The 25,744-nt window shown below is 40.4% G+C and overlaps 1 protein-coding gene across 2 annotated transcripts in view; it reads right to left on the bottom strand.

Annotated features, from left to right (window-relative positions):
* The window catches only part of Atp7a (ATPase copper transporting alpha), a 112,032-nt gene that overhangs the window by 3,606 nt on the left and 82,682 nt on the right, over positions 1-25,744 (bottom strand). The window contains exons 13-22 of one of the 2 annotated variants that reach the window (XM_036175051.1): positions 25,331-25,485; positions 24,991-25,125; positions 22,058-22,252; positions 16,527-16,709; positions 15,340-15,556; positions 6,271-6,417; positions 4,044-4,186; positions 1,806-2,009; positions 1,372-1,489; positions 69-171 (exon numbers count right to left, since the gene is read on the bottom strand). In XM_036175051.1, coding sequence (XP_036030944.1) covers positions 69-171; positions 1,372-1,489; positions 1,806-2,009; positions 4,044-4,186; positions 6,271-6,417; positions 15,340-15,556; positions 16,527-16,709; positions 22,058-22,252; positions 24,991-25,125; positions 25,331-25,485 — 1,600 coding nt within the window. The remainder of the gene's footprint in view (positions 1-68; positions 172-1,371; positions 1,490-1,805; positions 2,010-4,043; positions 4,187-6,270; positions 6,418-15,339; positions 15,557-16,526; positions 16,710-22,057; positions 22,253-24,990; positions 25,126-25,330; positions 25,486-25,744) is intronic. The other variant, XM_036175052.1, reaches the window with a different exon arrangement.

Here is a 25,744-nt window from a genome sequence, read left to right as displayed (position 1 = left end):
ATCAATACAAGAATCAAGCGTACTAAGAAAAACTGGATGTTAGAATATGAGCAAGCCATGGTACTTACAGTTTGAGGAAAAGGGAAGAAAGCACTACAGAAACAGATGAGGCAGCCATTGCCGCGGATCCCATCCATGGTTGCAGGACCAAACCAATGGGCAGAAAAACTCCTGCAAACAAGTTTGGGTCAGAGTAGGCAGTACTAAATGAATTACCAACACATTTCTCACACATGGACAATTTACTTTCTTATTTCTTCAGCATTTTACCCTCTTGGTTGCGGAGAATAGTGTTGCTGCCGATTTTTCCTTAGTAGAGTGCTGCTGTGAATATTCTTGTCCATATTTACTCATGTTTAAGAAATTCCCTAGAGTGCATCCCGGGGGGCGGGGGTAGGGGAAACAGCTGCATCCTGATAGCTGTAGGTGGATATTCTGTGGTTCTCTAGTATACCGGAGCTCATCCTCTACTAAGTCACACACACACACACACACACACACACACACACACACACACACACGTGCTTTTTCTTTTCTTTTCTCTGTGTATTTTCCTTTTTTGAGATAGGGTCTCACTATGAAGCCCTAGCTGGCCTCAAACTCACAGAGAACTATAAGTGCTGTCTCCCAAACGTTGGGATTAAATTAGGCATGCAACATCATACCTGGCCCAACGTTTTTGTTTTAAGTTAAAAATTTATATGTCAGTCTATCTGCCCATCTATCAATTTATGTTTTTTGAAACAATGTCTTGCTATGGTAGCTCTGACACGTGGAACATACTATGTAGCCCAGGCTAGCCTTAAATTTGCTGCTATCCTCTGCCTTTGCCTCCCAAATGCTGGGATTACAGATGTGAGCTACCATATCGAAACACATTTGGTTTCAATAGATTTGTTTGTTTGTTTTTTTGAGACAGGGTTTCTCTGTGTAGCCTTAGATGTGCTGCAACTTACTCTGTAGACCAGGTTGGCCTCAAACTTACAGAGATCTATCTGTCTCTATCTCCTGAGTGCTGGGATTAAAGGTGTGCACCACCACTGCTCAGTCCTTTTATTTTTATTTTTAGTTTTGTATCAAAGCCTGTTCTCCTCCCCCAAGACAGGGTTTCTCTGTAGCTTTGGTGCCTTTCCTGGAGCTCACTCTGTAGCCCAGGCTGGCCTCGAACTCACAGAGATCCACCTGCCTCTGCCTCCCGAGTGCTGGGATTACAGGCATGCACCACCACTGCCCAGAGAAAGTTTTTTTTCATCTCTCACCAAATTAACAGAATATATGCAAAGCTAAGGTCAAAACGAAATCTAATTCTTCTAAAGATAGGTGTCTAATGACTTGAACCACAAAGGTGAGAACTGTTTAAAAGTCACATACCAGCAGCAATGGGAATTCCAACCAGATTATAAATTAGAGCAAAGACAAAATTGATTCGAATCCTCTTGACTGTCTTCCTTGACAAGTCAATACTTGCCACAACATCCAGAAGGTCATTCTGAGAAGAGAGAGATGGGTGATATTAGTGAGACTACACTAGGAACTTCTCTACTTGTCACTGTGTACAATGGGGATTACATATACCTTGGGATACAAGGTGAATTAAGTACAAACTTCAGATACTGCTAAGCCTTGAGTCAAGTGTGGAAGAGGATTGTGTGCTAGTCTAAGGACTGAACATTTACATACCATGCAGGATCACTACACAGTATGCCTTACAGCACTACCACTAACCATGTCAGGCAATGTCGCGCTCCTCAGCTTTCAGACCAGGACCTACTCTAGTGTGTAAGTACTGCCCCTCCAGGACTTACCCTTATCAAAACCACATCAGCTGCTTCAATGGCTACATCTGTGCCTGTGCCAATGGCAATTCCAACGTTTGCCATAGCCAGAGCTGGAGAATCGTTGATTCCATCTCCTACCATTGCTACGCGTTTTCCCTCCTCTTGAAGCTGTTTCACCTTAGCAACTTTATGGGAAGGTAGAACTTCAGCAAACACCTTAGTAATGCCAACCTATGTGAAGAAATCAATTCAGTTCAGGAACTAATACTGAGCACTATACACAAAACTGAGCTTAGAATAATGAGCCGTTATTTTACTTTAACCTGCTAAATGTTTACATTGAAAAGACTGAAAATATCCATTGATAATGTGGAGAAGTGAGCATTCTTTTTAATATTTATTTTTAATGTTTTGCCTGCATGTTTGCAAGCACACCAGACATGTGCCTGGTGCTCACAGAGGTCAGAAGAGGGTACTGGATGTCCTGAATTTGGAGTTAAAGATGGCTGTGAGGGAAAAAAAAGATGGTTGTGAGCCACTAATAGGTATTAGGAACCAAACCTAGGTCCTCTGCAAGAGCAGCTAGTTCTCTTAGTGGCTGAGCCAGCTCTCCAGCCAATAAGCGATCCTGTGTACTGTTGGTATGTTCAGAATGACACTGTCTTCAGGGGAGAGCATTCAAAGTGTGCACATCATCTGCTCTGGAAAATCAACTTTTAATTGTATCTGGACAGACTCTTTCAAGTCCAAAGATGTCAAGGATATTCATTATTGTCTGTTTATAAAAACAGAAAATTCAAAACCACTTAAATGTCCACCACTAGGGGAATGGTAGCATAAATTATAATTTATCCATACTATAGAATTTCATGCAGCAGTCTAGAAGGAATAAAATAATTTTACATGCGAAGACATGAAAAAAGAGCTGGGAAATATTGTTATATATAAAAACTACTGAATAAACTATAAAATGATCCAATTAGTGCTGAAAAAGCAGAACTACATACCTGTATACAGGTATATATACATACATAAAAGCAAGGGAGGAGAACTTGACAGAGAATGTGGAAATGGTACCAATTCTTTTTTTCTTTACTGAGAAACTATTTATTCATTTTACATATCAACCACAGATCCCCCTCTCATCCCTGCTCTAGTTCTGTGCACACACACAAACACACACACGCACGCACGCACACACAAATTCTTTACAAATTCTTAATATTCTTTTTTTTTTTTTTTTTTGGTTTTTTGAGACAGGGTTTCTCTGTGCCGCTTTGCGCCTTTCCTGGATCTCACTCTGTAGACCAGGCTGGCCTCAAATTCACAGAGATCCACCTGCCTCTGCCTCCCGAGTGCTGGGATTAAAGGTGTGTGCCACCACCACCCGGCAATATTCTTTTTTTAAAATTAATTTATTATGTATACAGTATCTGTCTGCATGGATCCCTGCAGGCCAGAACAGGGAATCAGATCTCATTATAGGTGGCTGTGAGCCACCATGTGGATGCTGGGAATTGAACTCAGGACCTCTGGGAGAGCAGTCAGTGCTCTTAACCTCTGAGCCATCTCTGCAGCCCCAACCTTAATATTCTTACAGAAGAATGTACTCACATATTCCTTTTGTTATTTACTAAAAGAGGGCCATCAAGATGGCTCAGTGGGTAAAGGTATTTACCATCAAGCCTGATAAAACCTGAATTTAGTCCCCAGAATCCATACAGTGAAGAAAAGAACAAGCTCCCACAAGTTTGTCCTCTGACCTACATTCTATGGCACATGCATGCACACACACACCCTGTATGTATACACACTCGAAGAGGAGAGAAGGCATTCTAATGGAAATTTCTGCAGGTGAAACATGTACAGTTAAGAAAGAGTCCAGCTGGTGGCATCCACAACGGATCAGAGAGGAACCTGCATGCAGCTGCTGCGTGTTCACAGCAGGCGATGTTGAAGGCGGGCAGCACTGCTGAAAACTGTATCATTTCAAAGGGAGCGTCACCAGAAACCAGTGTGCAGAGTCACTCAAACATCCCACAAGCCAAGCGAATACCTCTTCACTTACGTCTGTAACAGACAAGTTCCTTCTACCATACCATGCTGAGTGTTTTTAAGCAGTTAGGGACAGCTACTTGAAGATAATGCAAACAATAGGTCAGGTGACTTTCTCGGCAATTACACGGAAGAAAGAAAATGTGTACTCAGAATTCTCGAGATGTTAGCACATGTGCCCATCTCAATAATAAGTAACCAATTCATTACCTGAGAAGCAATAGACCGAGCTGTTTTGCTGTTGTCTCCAGTCATGAGAACTACTTCTAAGCCCATAGATTTCAGAATGTGGACAGCCAGCTCTGCCTCAGGTTTCACAGTATCAGCAATGGCTATCAAGCCACACAGCTCATCTAATACAGGAACAGCAGAAAAACAGATTATGGTGAAAGAAGAAGAACACAGTAGAATAAAGTTCAGAAAGAAATGAATTTTGTTGAGCCATTGAGGACTTGGTTTAACTCAAAACATTCTGATTCATATAGATTTTATACCATACGTTCTGTGATAAGCTTCCATATTTGTGGAAAATAAAATCAATAAATATGAATATTTAATGAAGGTAATAATAGTAAAATGAAAAGAAAGATGTCACTAAAAGTGAAAAGACACTCACCCTTAGGCTTTAAAACTATAGCCACAAATACTTTTTAGCTAATTTAAAAGCAAACAGAATGAGAAACTAATAGGTGAGTGGAGATAAAACTGGTATTTGATATTAGGGGAAATTACCAAAAGGTACTAATTGTCTTGCTTGAAAAACAAAAGTAAGGGGGCTGGAGGAATGGCTCAGTGGATATGAGCACTTGTTACATAAACATGAGGACTCAACTTCAAATTCTGTGACCCTAATATCAGCCAGTGGGGTCGAGACAGGAGGATCACTGGGGTTGCTGGCTGTCAGTCTAGTTCCAGGTTCATTGAGAGACCCTGTCTTAGGGGAATGAGGTCAGGAGAGTGATAGGGCACCCCGCTCCCAATTTTTTTAACATATAAAAATGTGCTACACATTAGAAATACTACAAGGTTGGGGATGCAATTCAATTGTTAGAATGATTGCTTAGCATTCACAAGGCCCTAGAGTCAATCTCCAGTACCACATAAACCAGGTGTGGTGGTGCTACACATACACACGCACACGCACACACACACACACACACCCCTATAATCCCAGAACTTTGGAGGTAGAGACAGGAGGATCAGAAGTTCAAGGTCTTTCTTGGCTACATAGTGAGTTCAAAGCCATTTTGGGGTACATGATACTTTTCTATGAGCCCCTGTGAGGTCTGCTTAGTTGATTCTTTGGGCTGTTTTCTTGTGTCCTTGACCTCTCTGACTCTTACATTCCTTCCTCCCCCTCTTCCTAAGGGTTCCCAGAGCTCTGCCTAATGGTTTTGCCTTTTCAAAAAATTTGGTGTTTTGCGGCATTCGTCATTCAAGAAGGAGGAGGAGGAGGAGGAGGAGGAGGAGGAGGAGGAGGAGGAGGAGGAGGAGGAGAAGGAGAAGGAGGAGGAGGAGGAGGAGGAGGAGGAGGAGGAGGAGGAGAAGAAGAAGAAGAAGAAGAAGAAGAAGAAGAAGAAGAAGAAGAAGAAGAAGAAGAAGAAGAAGAAGAAGAGGTAATGGTAGTGGTAGTGGTAGTGGTAGTGGTAGTGGTAGTGGTAGTGGTAGTGGTAGTCGTCATCAAGATCATGATGGGGAAACCCACAGAGACAGCTGACCCGTGCTAGTTGGAGCTCACTGACTCTGGACTGACAGCTTGAGAACCTGCATGGGAACGAACTAGGCCCACTGAATGTGGGTGACAGTTGTGTGGCTTGGTCTGTTTGTGGGGTCCCTGGCAGCAGGACCAGGACTTATCCCAGGTGTATGAACTGGCTTTTTGGAGCCCATTCCCTGTGGTGGGATACCTTGCTCAGCCTTGATACAATGGAGAGGGGCTAGGCTCTCCTTCAGCTTGGTATGCCAGACTTTGTTGACTACCATGGGAGGCCTTACCCACTCTGAGGAGTGGATGGGGGAGGTGAGGAGGTGGGAGAAGGGGAAGGCGGAGGAATTGGGGTTGGCATGTAAAATTTTAAAAAATTTTAATAAATAAATATATTTTTAAAAATTTGGGTATTTTGTTTTTGTTTTAGACAGGGTCTCATGTAGCCCAGGTTCGTCTTCAACAATTGGGTTTTTGTTATTGTTATGTTTCTTGAGATAGGGTCTTTCCATGTAGCCCTTAAAGTCATGATTGTCCAATCTCAGGCTCCAAGTACATGTGCCACAACAGTTGGTAAGAAAACCCTTAGTTAAGAATAGTCATATTTTGCTAATTTTACTTTGTATTTATTCAAGCCTCTTTGGAATAAAACTCATAGTTTAAGTCCTACAGACACATAAAGTAATGACTGAGATCACAATTATGTCATAGAGTATTTCAGGGAAACTTTACCATCAATTGTCACCAATACAGCAGTCCGACCTTTTCTTTCATGTTCAATCATGGAATCGTCTACATCACTACTTATGACAAGACCATTTCTAATCATCCATTCCCGGTTACCAATGAGGACTTTGTACTGATGAGTATCAACAGCATCTAGAAGTATAGAAAAACCATTTAGTGAGCTTATTTAACCTTTAAATCCATCTTAGGAGGCAAGTTCTTCCTGCCTAACCTTCAGTCACTATAGTGCATTTTTGGTAGAATATAACCTGTAACAGTGATTTTTCAAGTTTTCCAGGAATACATTCTGATCTTCCATATACCTCTGAACCCATGTTGCTACCATCACTCAATTCCTTAAGCTTTCTTTCCAAATAGCAAATTCCACCATACTGTTCAAGGGCCAAGGATATAACTCAGTGGCTGAGTACTTGCCTAGGATGAGTGAAGGAAGGCCTAAGTTCAGTCTCCAGCAAGATGGGGAGTGGAGATGAGAATGTATTAGTTCAGAGGTTCCCTTCTTACTGAGGTTTTACCTGTGACCCTCTAACACAATTCAAACACTTAACTGTGCACCGGTAGCTAATGTGGCTACATGTAAATATGCAAATATGTTGATGTCTCATAACCAGTAACCACTAATTTTAAGTGAGCCTTTTAGTTCTGTTGGGATAGATATTTGACCGCATGTCTCTAGTCCACTCATTATTTCTTCAAGATGACTATTTGAAATCTCCTCTCCTTTCAAATCCCTTAACTTTTCTTCCCCGATTCCCATCTGAGATGCAAATGCTCCCCGCAATCATAAGAGGACTTCCTCATGGCCATACCTCCCCAGCTCCTGTGCCTCCTAGGTGTACATAGCTTGTTTTCCTTCTGTTATAGGCAGAGCCTGTTCTGCTGAAGGCCACTTCTTTCTCTACCTGTATGCTAGGTCCCCCCACTTTGCCTATTCTAGATCTTCTCTTCTTCATGAATAATCAGTTTTCTATAACCTCTAGTGCATATTGTCCTGTCTTTAAAAACGGAAAAAACCTCTCGAGCTTACTGCTCTAGCTGTCACATTTCTCTGCTTCTGTGCACAAGACAAGTATTTTCCCTACTAGCTGTCTCTAATTCACCACTTCCCATTTTTTTGTGAACTCACTTAAATAAAGCTTTAGTCTCTACTATTCCAATAAACTATTCCCACAATGCACCAGTGACCTTTACTTCAGTAAACCCAGTGAGGTTTGAACAGAAGTTCCAGCAATGATGGAAATGCTCTATACCTGCTGTTTGATTCGACGGCCACTAGCCAACACATGTGGCTATTGAGGGCCAAAATGATAAAGAGCTGGACTTTACATGAAAGTACATTTTAATTAACTCAAAATTAAATAATCACATGTAACTAGTGACTATAGTACTCAATACCACAGATTACAAAGCAAATGACTCCAAACTCTTTCTCTAATTCAGTCTTTTCCCCTGGATCTTCAGGCCCCTGTAGAAAACTGCCTACTTAATATTCCATTGATATGATATTTCTACTTAGGTAGCTAACAGACATCCAAATGTAACTTTTATAAAGCTGGACTCCTGATCTTGTCTCCAGTATCATTCCTCTTGTCTTCTTTATACTATTTAAATGGTAAGTCCATCTATCTAAATGGGCACATGACTAACTTTGGCATGACTTTGACGCTTGTGTTTTAATTTTTAAAAATTAATTCATTTTTATGTGTTATATGTTTTGGCTGCATATATGTGTGTACATCATGTGCATTCAGTGCCCATATGAGATCCCCAGGGACTTGAGTTAACAGCCAGTTATGAGCTGCCATGTGGGTGCTCGGAATTGAACCTGTGTCCTATAGAAGAGCAGCAATGTTCTTAACTGATGAGCCATCTCTCCAGTCCATTGACTCTTGTTTACTTACATTCTATATATCTAATTTGGTAATTAAATCTTTCAGCTTGCCCTTCAAGACACAGCTGTAATTTGATCATGTTTTATAAACTCTACTGTTACCACATGGGTCTGAGCCATTGATGTTTTGCCTGGGTTATGGAAACAGCCCACTAACTCATCTGCCAGCTTCTTTTCTTGCTCCTAACTCCCATCTCCTCTCTCAGTTGAAATGGAGATCAAACCCAGGGCCTCACACACACTAAGCTCAAGGGGAGAAGAAAACTGTTGGAGAGGTGTACTACTGAGTTACACCTCGGCCCTCATTGATGATCATTTAAAATGCTGTCAACAGTCTATAACACACAGTAGATACTCAACAAAAAAGCTATTGAGTGATTTCCTACATGTCAGTTACTTGATACTACATCCATAGACAAGTACAGCTATCATTTAAGAAGAGCAAGTATTTCTATCAGTGTATGCCAGCAAATGTATCACTGAAAAAGAGATGTAAGTCAGGTCTAGAAAGATAAGCATAAGTCAACAGGTAGATGTATTTGTGGGTGAGGCCACTGCATGGAGAAAACAGTAAATGAAATGATATAACAAGTAGGAAATGGCATGCCATAAAGAGGTCCCATGGAACACCCCCCCAAAATACCACAGGCTACTACCAAGATTATTTGTTGCTCTCTACTGGTAAGGCCCTATTGCTGAAGACAACACTTACTTATGTCATAGAAGATGGAAAAGTCCATCTGGAGCTTAACTAGAAGCTTCGCTCCTACTGACTAGTGTTCAGGGTACTAGAAGGTACGTACTAACTATGCGTGCTGCTGGCGAAGAAAAGTAGGCCATTAATATCACCACTCAACAACAAACCTTGCAACCTGCAACAGTGACCTGCCTGTAAGACATACTAGTGCAACAGTGGTATAAGTGTTATGGGAGTGACTTAATTAACCACTTTTTGATCAGATTTAAAGGTTTACCCCATAAGATGGAACCAATACCTGGCACTATTAAAGTGGCCAAGACCCTGAGACTAGATAGATCATGGATGAGGTAAAGGCTAAGGTTATTACTTCGCTAAAGAATCAGGAATAAAATGACTCCTAATGACATACTTCAATACCCATAGATCAGTCAGCACCTCACTCAATCCACATCAGAGAAGCTTCTTGCAGAAGATGGAAATTAACAGAGAGACCCACAACTGGACAATATGCAGAGAGTGGGAGACTTTGGACTACTCAGTCCTAAATGTCTTTATCAAAACCCTCCCCTCAAGGCTCAGGGATCTATGCAGAAGAGGAAACAGAAATATTAAAAGTCAAAGGTGATGGATGGTTCCAAGGAAACAGAGCCTTCCAGACATAACAGACCTTTGCACATATGAACTCAGACTGTGGCAGGATACACAAGACCTGCACAGGTTCAAGCTAGATGGGGTCCTACTCTTAACCAAGAAGCCATCTGCAGTTGCTACCCATTGTCAAAAGGAAAAGTCAGTTTTCTCCAAACAAGTGTCATCAGTATAAACATCAACCACACTCTAGGGCAGGCCCTGTTCCCAACACAAAATTAACTCAATGGTATTTATGTGAACTTTGTGTTTCATTTTGCTTGGTTTGGGCATTTTTTTGTCTTATTGCTTTGATGTTTCTTTTTGGTGTTTTTTGGTGTTTTTGTTTTTTGAAAGAGAGAAAGAATATAGTTAAGTGGGTAGGGATATGGAGAGGGTCTAGGAGGAGTTGTGGGAGGGGAAATACGGATCAAAATATATGAAAAATTTTCAAGACAAAAATAAAAGAATAAATGGTAGGTCTGGAGGAGGAACTATAGGTAGGTAACTAATAGCACTAGAACATAGAGCACATGTGGAGCATCAGGGGGAGACAGATGAGTAATGAGGAAGGCAAGAGACCAACCAGAGCAGAGCAGACACCAAAGTCCTGAACAAATAAGATCAATGAAAACAAGGACGCTGACAGTGTGCATGCCTTCCGACACTCAGGAAGCAGAGGTAACTGGATCTCTGTGAGTTTGAGGCTAGCCTGGTAGACATAGTGAACTGTTTTAGAGCAGCCAAGGGTACATAGTGAGAACTTATCTAAAACCAAACAAATAAAAACCACAGCTCCTTAATTAAGATCCATGGAAGGGCTCTAGTATATAAGGGAGCCTTTTATACCAGACATAATAATAACTTATTATGGGGGTGATCCACAGCTTCCAGCACATTCATTAAAAAAAAAGTCAAAAATAGGAGCCAGGCATGGTAGTATACACCTTCAATCCCAGCATTCTGGAGGTGGAGGCAGACAGAACTCTGTGAGTTCAATGACAGCCAGGGCTGTTACACAGAGAAACACTGTCTCAAAACCAGCCCTGCAAAACCCCACAAACAATAAACAAACAAACAAGACAGACAATAAACCACTAAAATAAAGTCATAGGTCAGAAGGTAGTATGATCAGATTTGCATTTTAGCAAAATCACTTGGGCACAAATGGCTGAGGAGGTTTGGGAACACTTAGGTAAGTAGATCATGGTTGATTGACAACATGACACCCAAGAAATACACTTCCACCAGAGATACAGAATTTGGAGTAGTAATGAAAACCTGTAGGTGATGAAATAAGTGGTAGGAAGCCAGGAGGCACATAGCTTTAATCTCAACACTCAAAACAAAAGAAATAAGAGATGGGTATGAATGACATTGTATAGAGGAGAGAATGGAAAATGAGAAGAACGTCAAAGACCAAGTAAATCATTGAGGATATCTAACACAAAGAAAAATGAGAAGGAATGCCCAAGGAGGGGAAAGAAGAATCCAGAGATAACCGACATGCATTCAGAGGATAAAGGAGGTTTTGGAGGAATGCACAACCAATATCCTCAGCTGCCCTGTGAGGTCATGCAGAATGCAGAGTGGGGAGCAAGCACTGGAGTGGGCTTTGGGGACCCCAGTCATAAGAGACTGTTTTATAGTGTGAATGGAGCAGGAGTGGGTTTATAATGAACTGATGCATGCCTCTGGAGTAAGTCAGTGAATTCAACAAGTCTAGACTACTCTGTCTTGAAGGTTCAGGGAAACAGAGTGATGGAAGAAGTGTTTATATGTTTTAGAGACACTGCTCCAGGAAGAGACATGGAATGTAAAGAATCAAGGGGCCATAACAGAGGGAAGCCCCTGAGGAATTCAGAGAGGGTAGGATCTAGAGAAGAGAAAAAGATACTTGTTAGCAAGATGAGGAATATCTCCTCTCATGTAAAAGTAATGACCATCTGGGGAAACAGACAAACAAAAACAATGAACACTGCCTGAGAACTCTAAAATACTATGGGATAAATAAGGTAATCTGCACATAAGAGAAAGAGGAGGACCACAAGATTTTGTGAAAGATGTACAATTTCAACCAGCTATGGAAAGAAATAAGAGAAAGATCATAGAAGAACAGCTCAGACTTATTTTCATCACCCTAGAGTCATTAGTTGTTGTAGTAGTTTGAATGTAATTAGTCCCCATAATCTCATAGGAAGTGGCACTATTAAGAGGTACGGCTTTGTTGGAGTAGGTATGGCCTTGTTGGAGGAAGTGTGTCACTGTGGGGTGTGGGCTTTGAGGTTTCATATGTTTAAGATACTGCCCAGGGTCTCAGTCGACTTCCTGTTGCCTGTAAGATGTAGAACTCTCAGCTACTCCTACAGCACCATGTCTGCCCGCATGCTGCTATGCTCCCCGCCATGATGAAAATAGACTGAAACTCTGAAACTGTAAGTGAGCTCCCTCAAATAAATGTTTGCTTTATAAATGTTTATAAACATTTTTATATTTTTTATAAACAATTTTTATATTTATATATAAAACATTTATAAATGTTACCACAGTCATGGTGTCTCTTCACAGCAATAAAAACCCTAACTAAACCATGCAGTGGTAGTGCATGCCTTTAATCCCAGCACTCAGGAGGCAGAGCCAGGTGGATATCTGTGCGTTCAAGGCCAGCCTGGTCTACAGAGTGAGATACAGGACATGCACCAAAACTACACAGAGAAATTCTGTCTTGAAAAACCAAAACCAAAATCAAAACAAAAACCAAAACAAAAAACAAGTCAGTTAAGCACACTTAGCAAATGTTTCTGAGTAACAATGATATCATAAGAAGGCCTGCAGTAAAAATGGATTGGATGAAATGTAATCATGCTGTCCATTTTTCTTATACGACACCTTGAGGTTATATATAATTAGTCATCTGAAACCCAGGATAGCTAAAGGAATCCTAAGGATGGAGGAAGCACCATCCCTGATTTCAAGTAGTAATACAAAACAATAGTAATAAAAACTGCATGGTTTTGGTATTGGAAAAAAAACAGACATGTTGATCAATGGAATCAAATTACAGACACAGACATAAATCCACACTCCTATGAACACCTGATATTTTTTATAAATAAGCCAGAAATATACATTGGAAAAAAGGCATCTTCACCAAATGGTGCTGGTCAAAATGGATGTTGGCATGTGGAAGAATGTAAATAGATCCATATCTATCATCCAGAACAAAATTCAAGTCCAAGTGGATCAAACACCTCATCATAAAACCAGACACACTGAACCTGGTAGAGTGGTAATCTCAGCACTCGGGAGGCAGAGGCAGGTGGATCTCTGTGAGTTCAAGGCCAGCCTGGTCTATAGAGCTAGTCCAGGACAGGCTCCAAAAGCTACAGAGAAACACTGTCTTGAAACACCTCCCCCGCAAAAAAAAGAAGAGAAAGTGGGGAATAGCTTTGAAAACATTGGCACAGGAAACAACTTCCTGAACAGAAGACTAATAGCACAGGCACTGACATCAACAATTAATAAATGAAACCTCATGAAACTGAAAAACTTCTGTAAGGCTAAGGACACTATCACAAGTGGCAGCCTATATAACAGGAAAAGATTTTCATCAACTCTACATCTGACAGAGAACTAATACCCAAAATATATTTAAAAACTCAAGAAAATGGATATCAAAAAATAATAATCCAATTAAAATGGGGAACAGATCTAAACAGAGAATTTCAATAGACGAATCTCAAATGGCTGAGAATCAAATGGCAGGGAAATGCAAATCAAAACTACTTTGAAATTCCATCTTATACCTGTCAGAATGGCTAAGATCAATAACACAAGTGACAGCTCAGGCTGGAAAGGATGTGGAGCAAGGGGAACTCTCCTCCATTGCTGGTAGGAATGCAAACTTGTACAGCCACTATGGAAATCAATATGGGGGATCCTTAGAAAATTGAGAATCAATCTACCTCAAGACCCAGCTATACCTGATTCTTGGGCATATACCCAAAGGACTCTCTATCCTGTGACAAGGACACTTGCTCAATTATGTTCATTATGGTTTTCTTTATTCACAATAGCCAGAAACTGGAAACAACCTCTATGTCCCTCAACAGAAGAATGGATAAACAAAATGTGCAATATTTACACAATGGAGCATTATTACTTAGCTGTTAAAAAATGGCATGAAATTTGGAGGCAAATGGATAGAACTAGAAAAAAATCATCCTGAGTGAGGTAAGTCAGACCGAGAAAGACAAATATGGTATGTATTCACTTATAAGTGGATATTGGCTGTTAAATAAATGATAGCCAAGCTATAATCCATATTCCCAGAGAGGGTAGGTATACAGGAGGGGTTTAGGCAGAATGCATGGATCTCCTTGGGAAAGGGAAATAGAATAGATTTTGTAGGTGGACTGAGAACAGGTGGGGAAAGAAGCGGGAAGGATCAGGTGCTGGTTGGAGATGGGATGGAAGGAGAGAGTGTGGGGAAAGATGGCTAGAATTTAGGAACAGCTGGAGTGTGGTGTGCAAACCTAGTGCAGTGGAAACTTCCTGAAATCTATGAGGGTGATCCTACTAAGGACTCTTGGCAATGGGGGATATGGAGTCCAAACTGGCCATCCCTTGTAGCCAGGCAAGGCTTCCAGTGGTGGGACTGGGTTCCATTTGGTTGAGTCGTTGGCTAAATGGGTGCCATGGAGATCCCTAAACAACACAGGCTGATGCTAGGACAGAGGGTTGTTCTCTTAAAACTGACAGCGGGGCCCCATTGCCAAGGACAGCATCCACTCAGCTCATTGAACATTGAGAAGTTGAGCTGGTGCCTGCATGGAGCCCTCATCCCTACATCCTAGTCTCTTTGGTGCAGGAAGGTACTCTGCAGGCTACTGAAAGAGAAATGTGGACAACAACCCAGCCACAAAACCTTTGACCTACAATTTATCCTGCCTGCATAATATGCTAATGTCTTATTTAACTTGAAGCCCACTCTAGGAGAGGGAGCACATGCCAAACACTGCTTGATGGCCAGGAACAGGAAATTGGATAGCCCAGAGACCTAGGGTAGAACTAAACATGACTAGTCTAAAAGAATCAATGAAATGATTCCTAATGATATTCTGCTATACTCATTGATCAGTGCCTTGTCCAGTCGTCAGAGAGGCTTCCTCCAGCAGCAGATGGGAGCAGATACAAAGACCTATAGCCAGACATCATATAGGGCAAGAGTATAAATTGGAGGTCTTCATTGGGTGCCTCCCCTCAGAGCTTAGGGAATCCCACAAGGTGGGGTCAGAAAGACTGTAGGAGTCAGAGGAAATGGAGGACACCAGGGGAATACTGCCCACTAAATCAACTAAGCAGAGCTCATATGGGCTCACAGAGACTGAAGCAGCAAGCACAGGGCTTGCATGGGCTGGCACCAAGTCATGTATCTGTTAGGGCTGTTAGCTTGGTGTTTTTGTGGGATTCCTACTGTAGGAGCAGATATGTCTGACTCTTTTGCCTGCTCTTGGGACTCTTCCTCCCATTGGGTTGCCCTGTCCAGCTTTGGTGTGGGACTTTTGCCTTGTCTTATTGTATTTTGTTTTGTTGTGTTTGGTTGCTGCTCCTGGAGGCCTCCTCTTTTCTGATGGGAATTGGAGAAGGTGTTGATCCAGGGTAGAGGGAGGTAGGGTCCGATGGAAGGAGTGGTGGGGTGGGGGGAACTGTGGTCAGGATGTATTGTATGAAAGAAGATTCTATTTTCACTAAAAAAAAGAATAATAAGAAAATTTCAAGCGAAACAAAAGAAATCTACAAAAATCTAAAAACTACTACAAAGAAGTCAGCTTACTTGAGAGATGAGCATCAATAATCATAGATGATGAAGTTGATGACTGTTCATTAATTGCATCAATTTGAACCAGGGATGCATTTTTAATGTTATTTTCTTCTACCTTCAAGTTACTCTTATGTAGCAAACCTTCAATATTGGTGACTTTACAGCTAATACCACAGCCTGGTACAACCTGGAAATCTGTGCAGGTACCCAAGGTTTCAGTGTCCAGCTCCTAACAAACAGAAACACAACACAATAAATAGATAAACAAATAATTAAATAAATAGTGTAATAATTTTTAATTAAAAGAACAGTGTTGGTAAGTATATGAGAAGACAGGAATTCAAAACTTTGGGTGCAGGTACAAACCGATACAATCGTTTGTATGGATGTTAGTAATAGTTATGAAAAATGAAATTTTAAGCATCCTTTGACCTAGCAATTGCATTGACAGATTTTTTTTGTGGGGGAGGTAGTTTGATTTAGGATTTTTTGAATAGCTCTTGCTGTCCTGGAACTAGATCTGTAGACCAGACTGGCCTGGAACTCACAGAGATCCACCTGTCTGCCTCCTGAGTGCTGGGATTAAAGTCATGTGCCACCACTGTCTGACTAATACATATTTCTTCTATTTTAATGTTTTATGTCAAACAGGGGTTACTGTGTGGTAAGATCAGAGTTCATTTCTTTTGTTTGTTTGGTTTTGTTTTTGTTTTTCTGAGACAGGGTTTCTCTGTATAGCTTTGGAGCCTTTCCTGGAACTCACACAGCCTCGAACTCAGAGGTCCACCCACTTTTGCCTCCCAAGTGCTGGGATTATTAAAGGCGTGTGCCACTACCGCCTGGCAAGACAAAGTCTTATACAGTCTAGGCTGGCCTCAAATTTACTATGCAATGAAGATGACCTTGAACTTCTTCTGACTTCCTGTTTCTACCTCCTAAATTCTTAGATTAAAGTCATGGGCCAACATGCTCACTTTATTGGTGCTGGGTATCAAACCCTGGGCCTCAAGCATCTAAGCAAGCACTATACCAACTGAGCTACATTCCCAGCCCCAACATATTTAATTAAGTAAGAAAATACAATTCTCTTTATCCTCATACTCATCATATACAAAAATCATAGTCAAAAGTCAGTCCAGATTTGGTCTGCATCATGCCTCTATGAAATGACAACATGAATATGAAATATAAAATTATACCTGCTTGCAGTATTTGGTTATAGCTGCTCCTAAAGGATGTTCGCTGTTACTTTCCGCAGTTCCCACAATGGCCAGGATCTTATTGCGTGGTATCCTGTTACTTTCCACTAGAACCTTTACTTGATTCACTACTGGGGTTCCATGGGTAATTGTTCCAGTCTTATCAAATACTACTACCTTTACCTGGAGAAAAGATAAAAATACAATGTATCCACATGACATTATCTTCCCAGAAATGAGAAACAAAAGTTCATTTTTTAATAAACTGGCCTTTGGCTTCACAACTTCGTCAACTGATCATCTCTGGGTGAACAAAAGACATATTAAAAAATATTCTTGTAGCAACCAATTTCCCTACCCAACAGTTAAGTTTTAAATGTCTGTGAATTTATGTTAAACAACTAGAGCTGTTAGTTATGGGTTGGCTGTTAATAGGTAATTAGGAGATGCCACTGGTGCATCTAGGGAAAACACAAAGGCTTTCAATACTAATGAATTATAGATCTATTGGAGAAATCTGGGTAGACAGTAGATGACTAAAAGAAAATGTAAATGTTAGGCTGAAGGGAACCCAGATGGATTGCTTGACTTGATTAGGTCTTGGTTAATAACTTGGGCTGGTAAAAGGAAGCTCAGGAAAGCAGTTTGAGAAAGTTAGGCCACATAGGAAAAGGAAAGAATTTGGAGAGACCATGCTTACTTCACCATAAACTAAGAATGAGAACCTTATAGACTCAACAGCCCAATGAACCAATATAAGAAAGATAAGAATAAGCTGGGTGGTGGTGGCTCATGCCTATAATCCCAGAACTTAGGAGGCAGAGCCAGGTAGATCTCTGTAAATTTGAGTTCAGCCTAGGCTATAGAGTGAGGTCCAGGAAAGGCTCAAAAGCTACACAGAGAAACCCTGTCTCAAAAAACAAAACAAAAGATAAGAATAACATTCAAAGCATGTAGAGTATTATTTTAAGGTGTGTTACATTTGTTTATGCTCCAGAACATTTGTTTAATGATGCAAAGATGTGCTGTATTTGTTTATGTTGCATCAGTTTAACTCTGTGAAGCTGTGTTACAGTGCCTGTCTAAAATACCTGATTGGTCAAATAAAGAGCTGAATGAATAACAAGGGAGGAGAAAGGATAGGTGGGGCTGGCAGGCAAAGAGAATAAATAGAAGGAGAACTCTAGGAGATAAAGGAAGAGCAAGAGAAAAAGGGGAGGTGGACGATAGGGGCCAGCTACTCAGTCACACAGCCAGCTAAGGAATAAGAAGGAAAGAAAAGATATACAGAGATGGAGAAAGGTAAAAGCCCAGAGGCAAAAGGTAGATGGGATAATTTAAAGTTAAGTAAAGCTGGGAAGAGCCAGGCGGTGGTGACGCACACCTGTAATCCCAGCACTCAGGAGGCAGAGGCAGGCAGATCTCTGTGAGTTCGAGGCCAGCCTGATCTACAAAGTGAGTTCCAGGACAGCCTCCAAAGCTACTGAAAAACCAAAAAAAAAAAAAAAAAAAAAAAAAAAAGCTGGCAAGAAACAAGCCAAGCTAAGGCTGGGCATTTAATTTATAATTAAGAATACACCTCCATGTGTGATTTATTTGGGAGCTGGGTGGCAGGGATCCAAAGAGCCAAAAGAATAAAAAACAACCAACTACATTTTGGGATACTAATGTGGGACTCTTGAATTTCCATAGGGCCTGAGAAAGCTGAAAAAAAAAAGAAAAGAAAAAAACATGACTCCTTTAAGAGGCGCTGCTGTTCAGCTGGCAGCACTAAATTGAAATGGCAAGCTAAGTAAAAACCACTTCTGGCAAGAAACAAGCCAAGCTAAGGCAGCACAGGTACCAGCTTCCTACAACTAGGAAGGTTGAATGCAGTTTCTGGTCATGCACCTCCGACAGGAACTTGAGCTTTAGGGTTGGCAGGGCCAGCCAATAGAATAGTGCAGAGGACCCAGCTGTGGCTTAGCAGTTTAAAGTTTGCTCACATGGTCAAAAAAGGCTAAAAGATACACAGTAAAAGAGATCCAGATGGAAAAACTTCTAAAAAGGTTCCAGTGTATTTTGCAAGGTGTGTAGGCTTAAGAAAGAAATAAATAGAGTATGGGATAAGTCATAGAAAGAAAGAAATAGTTTTAAAATAATGTAGTCTTTAAAGAGAGAAGTAAAGTAATATTAAAAAGAGTAAGCCATGTAATGATGGAAAATACACAGGGAGTCTGGATCCTGAATGTTATTGTGTTGATTTTGAATTTTTTTTAATGTTGCTGAGCAAAATATAGCTGCTGGTAGACATGGGTCTGTGAACTGAACTGAAAAACTGAACCAACCTAGAAACTTTAGGGCTATCTTAACTTTAAAAAAGAAGTAAAAATATATATTTGTCAAATGGAAATAAAAAATGCTTTAGAGTTTTGTTCCCATAGGAAATGAGAGGCTATGGATTCCTTCAGGAAGGATGTTGATCTGGTGTGATCAAAGAAGACCTCCTAAAACGTGACAGGTGATATCTATCAACAAAGGTTTTTCTGGTCTTTCCAGGACTTCATCATTATCTCAAATTTTCTCTGGAACCCTAAAATTACTTCATCCACAGACAGCAGGAAGCAGTTTGGAGAATACAATATCCACATTCCCAACAAGGGGATGGGAGGTTTTTGGTTATTTGGTGGGTAATGGATGTTTGCTATACTTAGGGGAATATAGGAATATAGGATAAAAAGACAACTATTAATCTATGATATTTTGCACTGGCATGGATTCTGTATTTTGATACAAATTTAAAGTTATTTTTGTTATACTGAATGTATGTTTTTACTCTTGTTTGGGGTATTGTGCTTATGCAGTTCATTTAAAAATGCAATGTATAATGAGAAATGAGGTTGGTGATTAATCTATAATATCAAATTGGTAGTCATATTAGGTATGTTTTCAAGGTTAAACAGTTATACTTTAAACAGATAGATGGTCTTCATATAATTGAAAGACCTATAGAATATGGCATTTTAAATGTTTTGTTAACTTGCGGTTTTTCATGACAATGAGACACATCTGCTCCTGGCAGCACAATTTACTACAGAGATGATGGACATTGAAGAAACTCCTTATGGAGTTCTGTGCACACTGGACATGCAGAACACACAAGAAAAAGACTGTTGATCATTGCCAAGGCAGGACAGTCCTTCAAAATTCCTGCTTCACAGAAGAGTCTGCCAGATATTCTGCAGGAAACAGGAAAGTGACTGACAAACTTTGCCAATACAATGCAGGGCAGTCCTTCAAATTTCCTGCTTCACTGAAATGTTTGCCAGATATTCCGGGCCTGTAGGCTGAAGATGGATGCCCCAATGTAGCAGAGGAATTTTGGGTGACTGTCCAGGCAACCAAATGTCTCAATTGTTAGGTAATATTACACCCTTCTGGGTCTTTGATGTAGTTGAAGAGTCGATAGTTAAGACTTGTAGTTTCCTTAGTTATGATAGAAAGAAAATTAGGTATAAAACTTTGGATTCACTAAGTTAGGATAGATAATGCATTATTTTCTCTGAATATGCTAACTACAAATGGAGAGAATATTGTAAACATAATTCTAACTTGACTTTTTGTTGTGTATAGTTTTGCTATGGTAAAGTTAAAACCTTCCTTTTCATTTAGACAAAAAGGGGGAAATGTAGATTATTTTAAGATGTGTTACATTTGTTTATGCTCTGGAACATTAGTTTAATGATTCAAAGATGTGTTGCATTCTTTTATGTTGCATTTGTTTAACTCTGTGAAGCCGTGTTACTTGGCCTGTCTAAAACACCTGATGGTCTAATAAAGAGCTGAACAGCCAATAGCAAGGCAAAAGAAAGGATAGGAAGGGCTTCTGGGAAGAAAGAATAAATGGAAGGAGATATCTGGGAGGAAAAGAAGAAGGAGTGAGAAAAGGAAGAGGATGCAAGTGGCCAGCCACCCAGCTACACAACAAGCAATGGAGGAAGAAAGAAAGAAAGAAAGAAAGAAAGAAAGAAAGAAAGAAAGAAAGAAAGAAAGAAAGAAAGAAAAATACAGAAATAGAAAAAGGGGAAAGCCCATGGGCAAAAGGATGATGGGAAAATTTAAGTTAAAAAAGCTGGCAAGAAAAAAGCCAAACTACAGCCAGGCATTCATAAGTAATACTAAGTCTCACCTCACGCCTTTAATCCCAGCACTTGGGAGGCAGAGGCAGGCAGATCTTTGTGAGTTCAGGGTCAGCCTGCCTGGACTACAGAGTGAGATCCAGGAAAGGCGCAAAGCTACACAGAGAAACCCTGTCTCGAAAAACAAACAAACAAAAAGAATAAGTCTCTATGTGTGATTATTTGGGAGCTGGGTGGTGGGCCCCTCAAAGAATAAAAAAAAGTAAAAATAACCAACAACAAAAGCATCATTTTAGACAAGAGAAAAACTGCTATAAAGGGTTTCATGGAAAGAACAGAGGAAAACAGAACATGAAATTACAGATAAGACAACATCATTGTCAATATTAATTTATTGGTTTTGATAAATATACCATAGTCACATAAGGAAGTGTCCTTGTTCTTTGGATAGGTGCTCAACCTTATCTTTAGGTTTGAAATTATGTCAAATTCTTTTTCTATAAAAATTACTAGCCTGGGAACTGGAGAGATGACTCGGTGGTTTAAAGCACTTGTGATCTTGCAGAGGACCCCAGTTCAGTTCCTAGCACCCATGTTGGGCAGCTCACAACAACCTGTACTCTAGTTCTAAGGGATCTGACACATCTTCTGGCCCCACAGGTACCCACACATATGAATAAAAATAAAAACTAATCTTTAAAAAATTCCTTAGGGCTGGAGAGATGGATTAGTGGTTAGGGACACTAGCTGCTCTTCCAGAGGGCCCCAAGTTTGGTTCCAAATACATGGCAGCTCACAACTGTTTACTACTTCAGTACCATGGGGATCCAATACTGTCTTCTAGCCTCTGCAGGCATGTGGTACATGGAGGCAATGTACCCATACACGTTTTAAAAAGTCCTAGCCTGTATAGGTGTGTGTGTGTGTATGCGCTAGCTATTGAAGGTTGCAGATTTGTTCTAAGCCATGTGTTCTGTAGCCTCCATGCATCTATATTTCACTGTGATGAGATTGTATTAGTGGGAGCATGGCTGCAGTTGAAGTCATAACTGCAAACTGCCAGCTGGTGGCAGTAAAGGCACTGCCATGGCAGGTGCAGCTCCCATAGAGTCAGAACCCTGGGAAGCCCTGGCAGATTTTCCAAGGCAAGTACTGGAGACTTGGGTTTGAACTACAGCTTCTCCATTCCGGGTCTGCTGTGAGGGAATGGCTGAGGGAGTATGATTAGAGATCTTACATAACTAAGGCAAATCTGAAGGAGAATCAACATCACAGCTTTCTACTTCAATCCTCAAGGTAGTCCCAGAAGAGCTCAGCCTAGGAACTACATGCAAAGAACTAAGAACCTTATTTCTCAATAGCGGTGCAAGTGTAAGTTTGGAGAGTGCAATTTTTAGTTCTGGAGACTCTTACCTTGTGAGCCATCTCCAGTGGCTCCCCACCTTTGATAAGTATCCCATTCTGAGCACCAACTCCTGTGCCCACCATCACAGCAGTTGGAGTGGCTAGTCCCAGTGAACAGGGACATGCGATACACAGAACTGTAATAGAGGCTTGGAAAGCAAAGCGTATTATGGTTTCTGTTCGTGAGATGCTTCTATTGTAGCCCTTTAGAAGAAAGACATGCGCTTTGGTTATTCATTTACAGTTAGAGCCGTGCAAAACAAAATAAAGCTCAACCCTGTTTAAAGAAAACCAGTGTCAAAATCACACATTCTACCTAGCTACTGACATACATTTCCTTACTAATAATGAATATTTTCTTCATTTATAAACATGAACACTGGTTAATAAGTGATAGTCTTAAAGTAAAAACTTCATTTTGATGATTCCAGGGTTACTAACTATGGAGAAAAATAAGGAACACAGAACTCCACAATTCTTCTATATCTAGAAGAACTATTAGCAACACAATTCTCAATAAATTTGGCCTCGAACAAATTCTGACTCTCTGATACTGAGGCCATAGGTTAGACATCGTACCAAGTTATAAAGACAATAACTTAAATGTTCATTTAGAGGACAGAATGGCGAGCAGACATAAGCACTTGCTATGCAAGCCTCACAACCAACCTAAGTTCAGCTCCAAGAAATTACGGAGGGAACAAAACAAACTTTTCAAAGTTGTTCTCTGTCCTCCACATACATACACGCGGGGGCATGTTCCAACATTCACATATATATGTCACACACACACAGAGTAAGTGAAATAAAGATTAAAAGTTTTTAAAGAGACTTATGAGATGGCTTAGTGGTTAGGAGCACTTACTACTCTTGATGAAGACCCAAGTTCAGTCCCCAGAACCTATATGTGGTAACTCACAAGTGCCTCTAACTCCAGCTTCAAGGGCTCTGACCACTCTTCTGGTCTCCATGGCCACTTGCACTCACATGCATATTTCCATACAAAGATACACACATTTATGTATAAATAAAGGTAAGTCTTTAAAATATTTTAAAATAGATAATTAGAAGGGATTGTCATAAATATCTAGGCTTAGACTTTTGTATACATGTTTTCACATATGTTGTATGCTCTCACCTATGTGAATTCAAATCTTTTAACTTAGGCATTGTTATCCCTACTTTGCAATTGACAAAAAGAAAAGTTGAGTATAAGTTTATATATCTAAAGTGAGGGATCACTGGATCTACATCCACCAAAATGAAGTTCAATCCCTTTGTGACTTCTGACCGAAGAAATAATGGCAAATGGCATTTCAATGTATCTTTGCTCACATTTAGAGGAAGATCATGTTTTTCCCCTTTCCAAAGAGCTGAGACAGAAGTATAATGTTCTGTCTATGCCCATTAAAAGGACGATGAAGTTTGTGCTCTAAGGATACTACAAATCCCAGCAGCTTGGCCAAGTGGTCCAGGTGTAGAGGAAGCAATATGTCATCTACATTGAATGAGTGCAGTGAGAAAAGGCTAATGACACAACTGTCATCCATGTGAGCATACACTTCAGCCAAATGGTTAGCACCAGGCTAAAGCTGGACAAAGACTTAAAAAACCCTGTAAATGAAAGCCAAGTCTCAATCAAGTTATAAATGATTGAGAAGACACAGGAGTAGAGGAATCTCATGTACAACTTTCATTAAAGATTGCCTAAGTAAAATAAATAAAGTAAGGCACATCACAACAAGTTATGCAAAATGAGCATTATAAAATGTCACTTCCAGCTAGGCATGCTGGCCTACACCTTTAGTCCCAGCACTGAGGACACAGAGACAGGCAGAAGTTCAAGGCTAGCCTAGTATACATAGAGAAATCCAGGGCAGTCAGGGGCTACAAGGTGATAGCCTGTCTCAAAAATACTAAAAAACCATTCTAATGAACACACTGAAATATTATTCTGTCTTACCTGAACAGCACACCATGTTACATATATAGTACCTGCCATTAGCAACCTACTAGCTGTCTCCTGGTTATTAAATAGTTACTGAAGTATTGCGCTCTTGTGTAGAATCCTTGTTTTATTAAATTGTGTTCCCAAAAGGGTCATGATGCAATTTAGATAAAAATGTGAAGGACAAAAAAGAAAATTGTGCTGGTTTTGCTGTCATATCTTGGAACTACATAGGTCATAAGCACAGAACATGACAGTTAAGATAGAAAAGGCATTCAATCTGTGTACAGGGGTCTGTATAGGGGCCTAAGGTGACACATACAATGTTATGTAATATCTGTGGTTTCTGACATCCACTGGAGCTCTTAAAATATATTCCCAAAGTAGAAGGAGGGAGTGTTATACTGGGAATTTCTTCTTTAGGTTTGTCTTTTCTTTTCCATTCTCTTCATTTCCTTTTCTTTCTTTTCTTCCCTTCTTCCCTCTCTCCTTCTTTGTGATACTGAGGATACACTCATGGCCTAAGAAATGCTGGGCAGCATTCTACCAACTATACTCTCAGACAATACTGCTCATTTCCAAAGTCTGTTTGTTTTGAGACAAGCTGCCATTGTTCACCCCTGGCTGGCCTGGTAGTCACAAAGGTTGGCCCTACACTCACAGAGATCTACTTGACTCTGCCTCCTGACTGCTAAGATTAAAGGCATGCACCATTACACCTGTCTAAAGATCATTTCTTTATTTTTCTTATGTGTATTTGTGGGTGGGTACGTGAAGATGAGTACAGGCATCAAATTCTGCTGTAGCTGGAATTACAGATGGCTGTGATTTGCCCAGTGTAGGTGCTGGGAATCTAACTTAGGCCTTCTGCAAGAGCAGTATGGACTGCTGAGCCATATTTTCCAGTTCCTCAAAGTTATTTTTACCTAATTAGCTTTACAAAAGACTCACAAAGTGTTTTGCACATAGTCACGAGTTATTGCAAGTCACTTACAGGAAAGTAGGTTTCCACAATTTCAAAATTTTGAAATCCAATTATAATCCACACCAAGAGGGTAGCAATGGAAACCAAGACGATAAAAGGAACAAAGTAGCCACTGAGTTGGTCTGCAAACTGCTGGATAGGGGCCTAGAATTTAGAATAATAATGATGATGAGTGTCTTGAAGTTTTTTTTCTCATACTGAATACAGAATATATTAGGTAGTTATCATAGATGGAAATATTTTAATAAACTCCACATGAATGCAAGTAGATCAAAAGAAAATAGACATCAAGAGCCATAGGAGAAAGCTTTAAGAAGACAGCTTCTGCTTTTCCTGGGGACTAGGATACCTTTGATGTTTGTGCTTCCTCCACAAGTTTGACAATTTGAGAAAGGGTCGTGTCTGCTCCCACATGGGTTGCTCGGATAAGGAGGGATCCATTCTGGTTAATGGAACCTGCGATCACTGTGCTGCCAGGTTTCTTAGCCACGGGCATCGCCTCCCCTGCAGGAAGAGGAAAAGAATCAGAGAACAAAACTGATTACTATCCTCTTGAAACACAGAGTTATGCATTCACTATCAACAAATACCTAGAAGAGACATTCTTCTCGAACTAGAATCTGGACACTGGCAAAGGTAAAAGTGCCCTTCCTTTTTCTCACCTCAGTTTTAGGCCAACACAGGGATGTTTGGAACTGGAAGAGCTCACCATGTTAGCTCTTGTTGGACAGATACTTTAGGAGCTTCACTCTACTCCTAGATC

This window comes from Onychomys torridus, chromosome X, assembly GCF_903995425.1.
Source record: "Onychomys torridus chromosome X, mOncTor1.1, whole genome shotgun sequence".
Taxonomy (NCBI): domain Eukaryota; kingdom Metazoa; phylum Chordata; class Mammalia; order Rodentia; family Cricetidae; genus Onychomys; species Onychomys torridus.
This window is presented reverse-complemented; position numbering and strand designations above follow the sequence as displayed.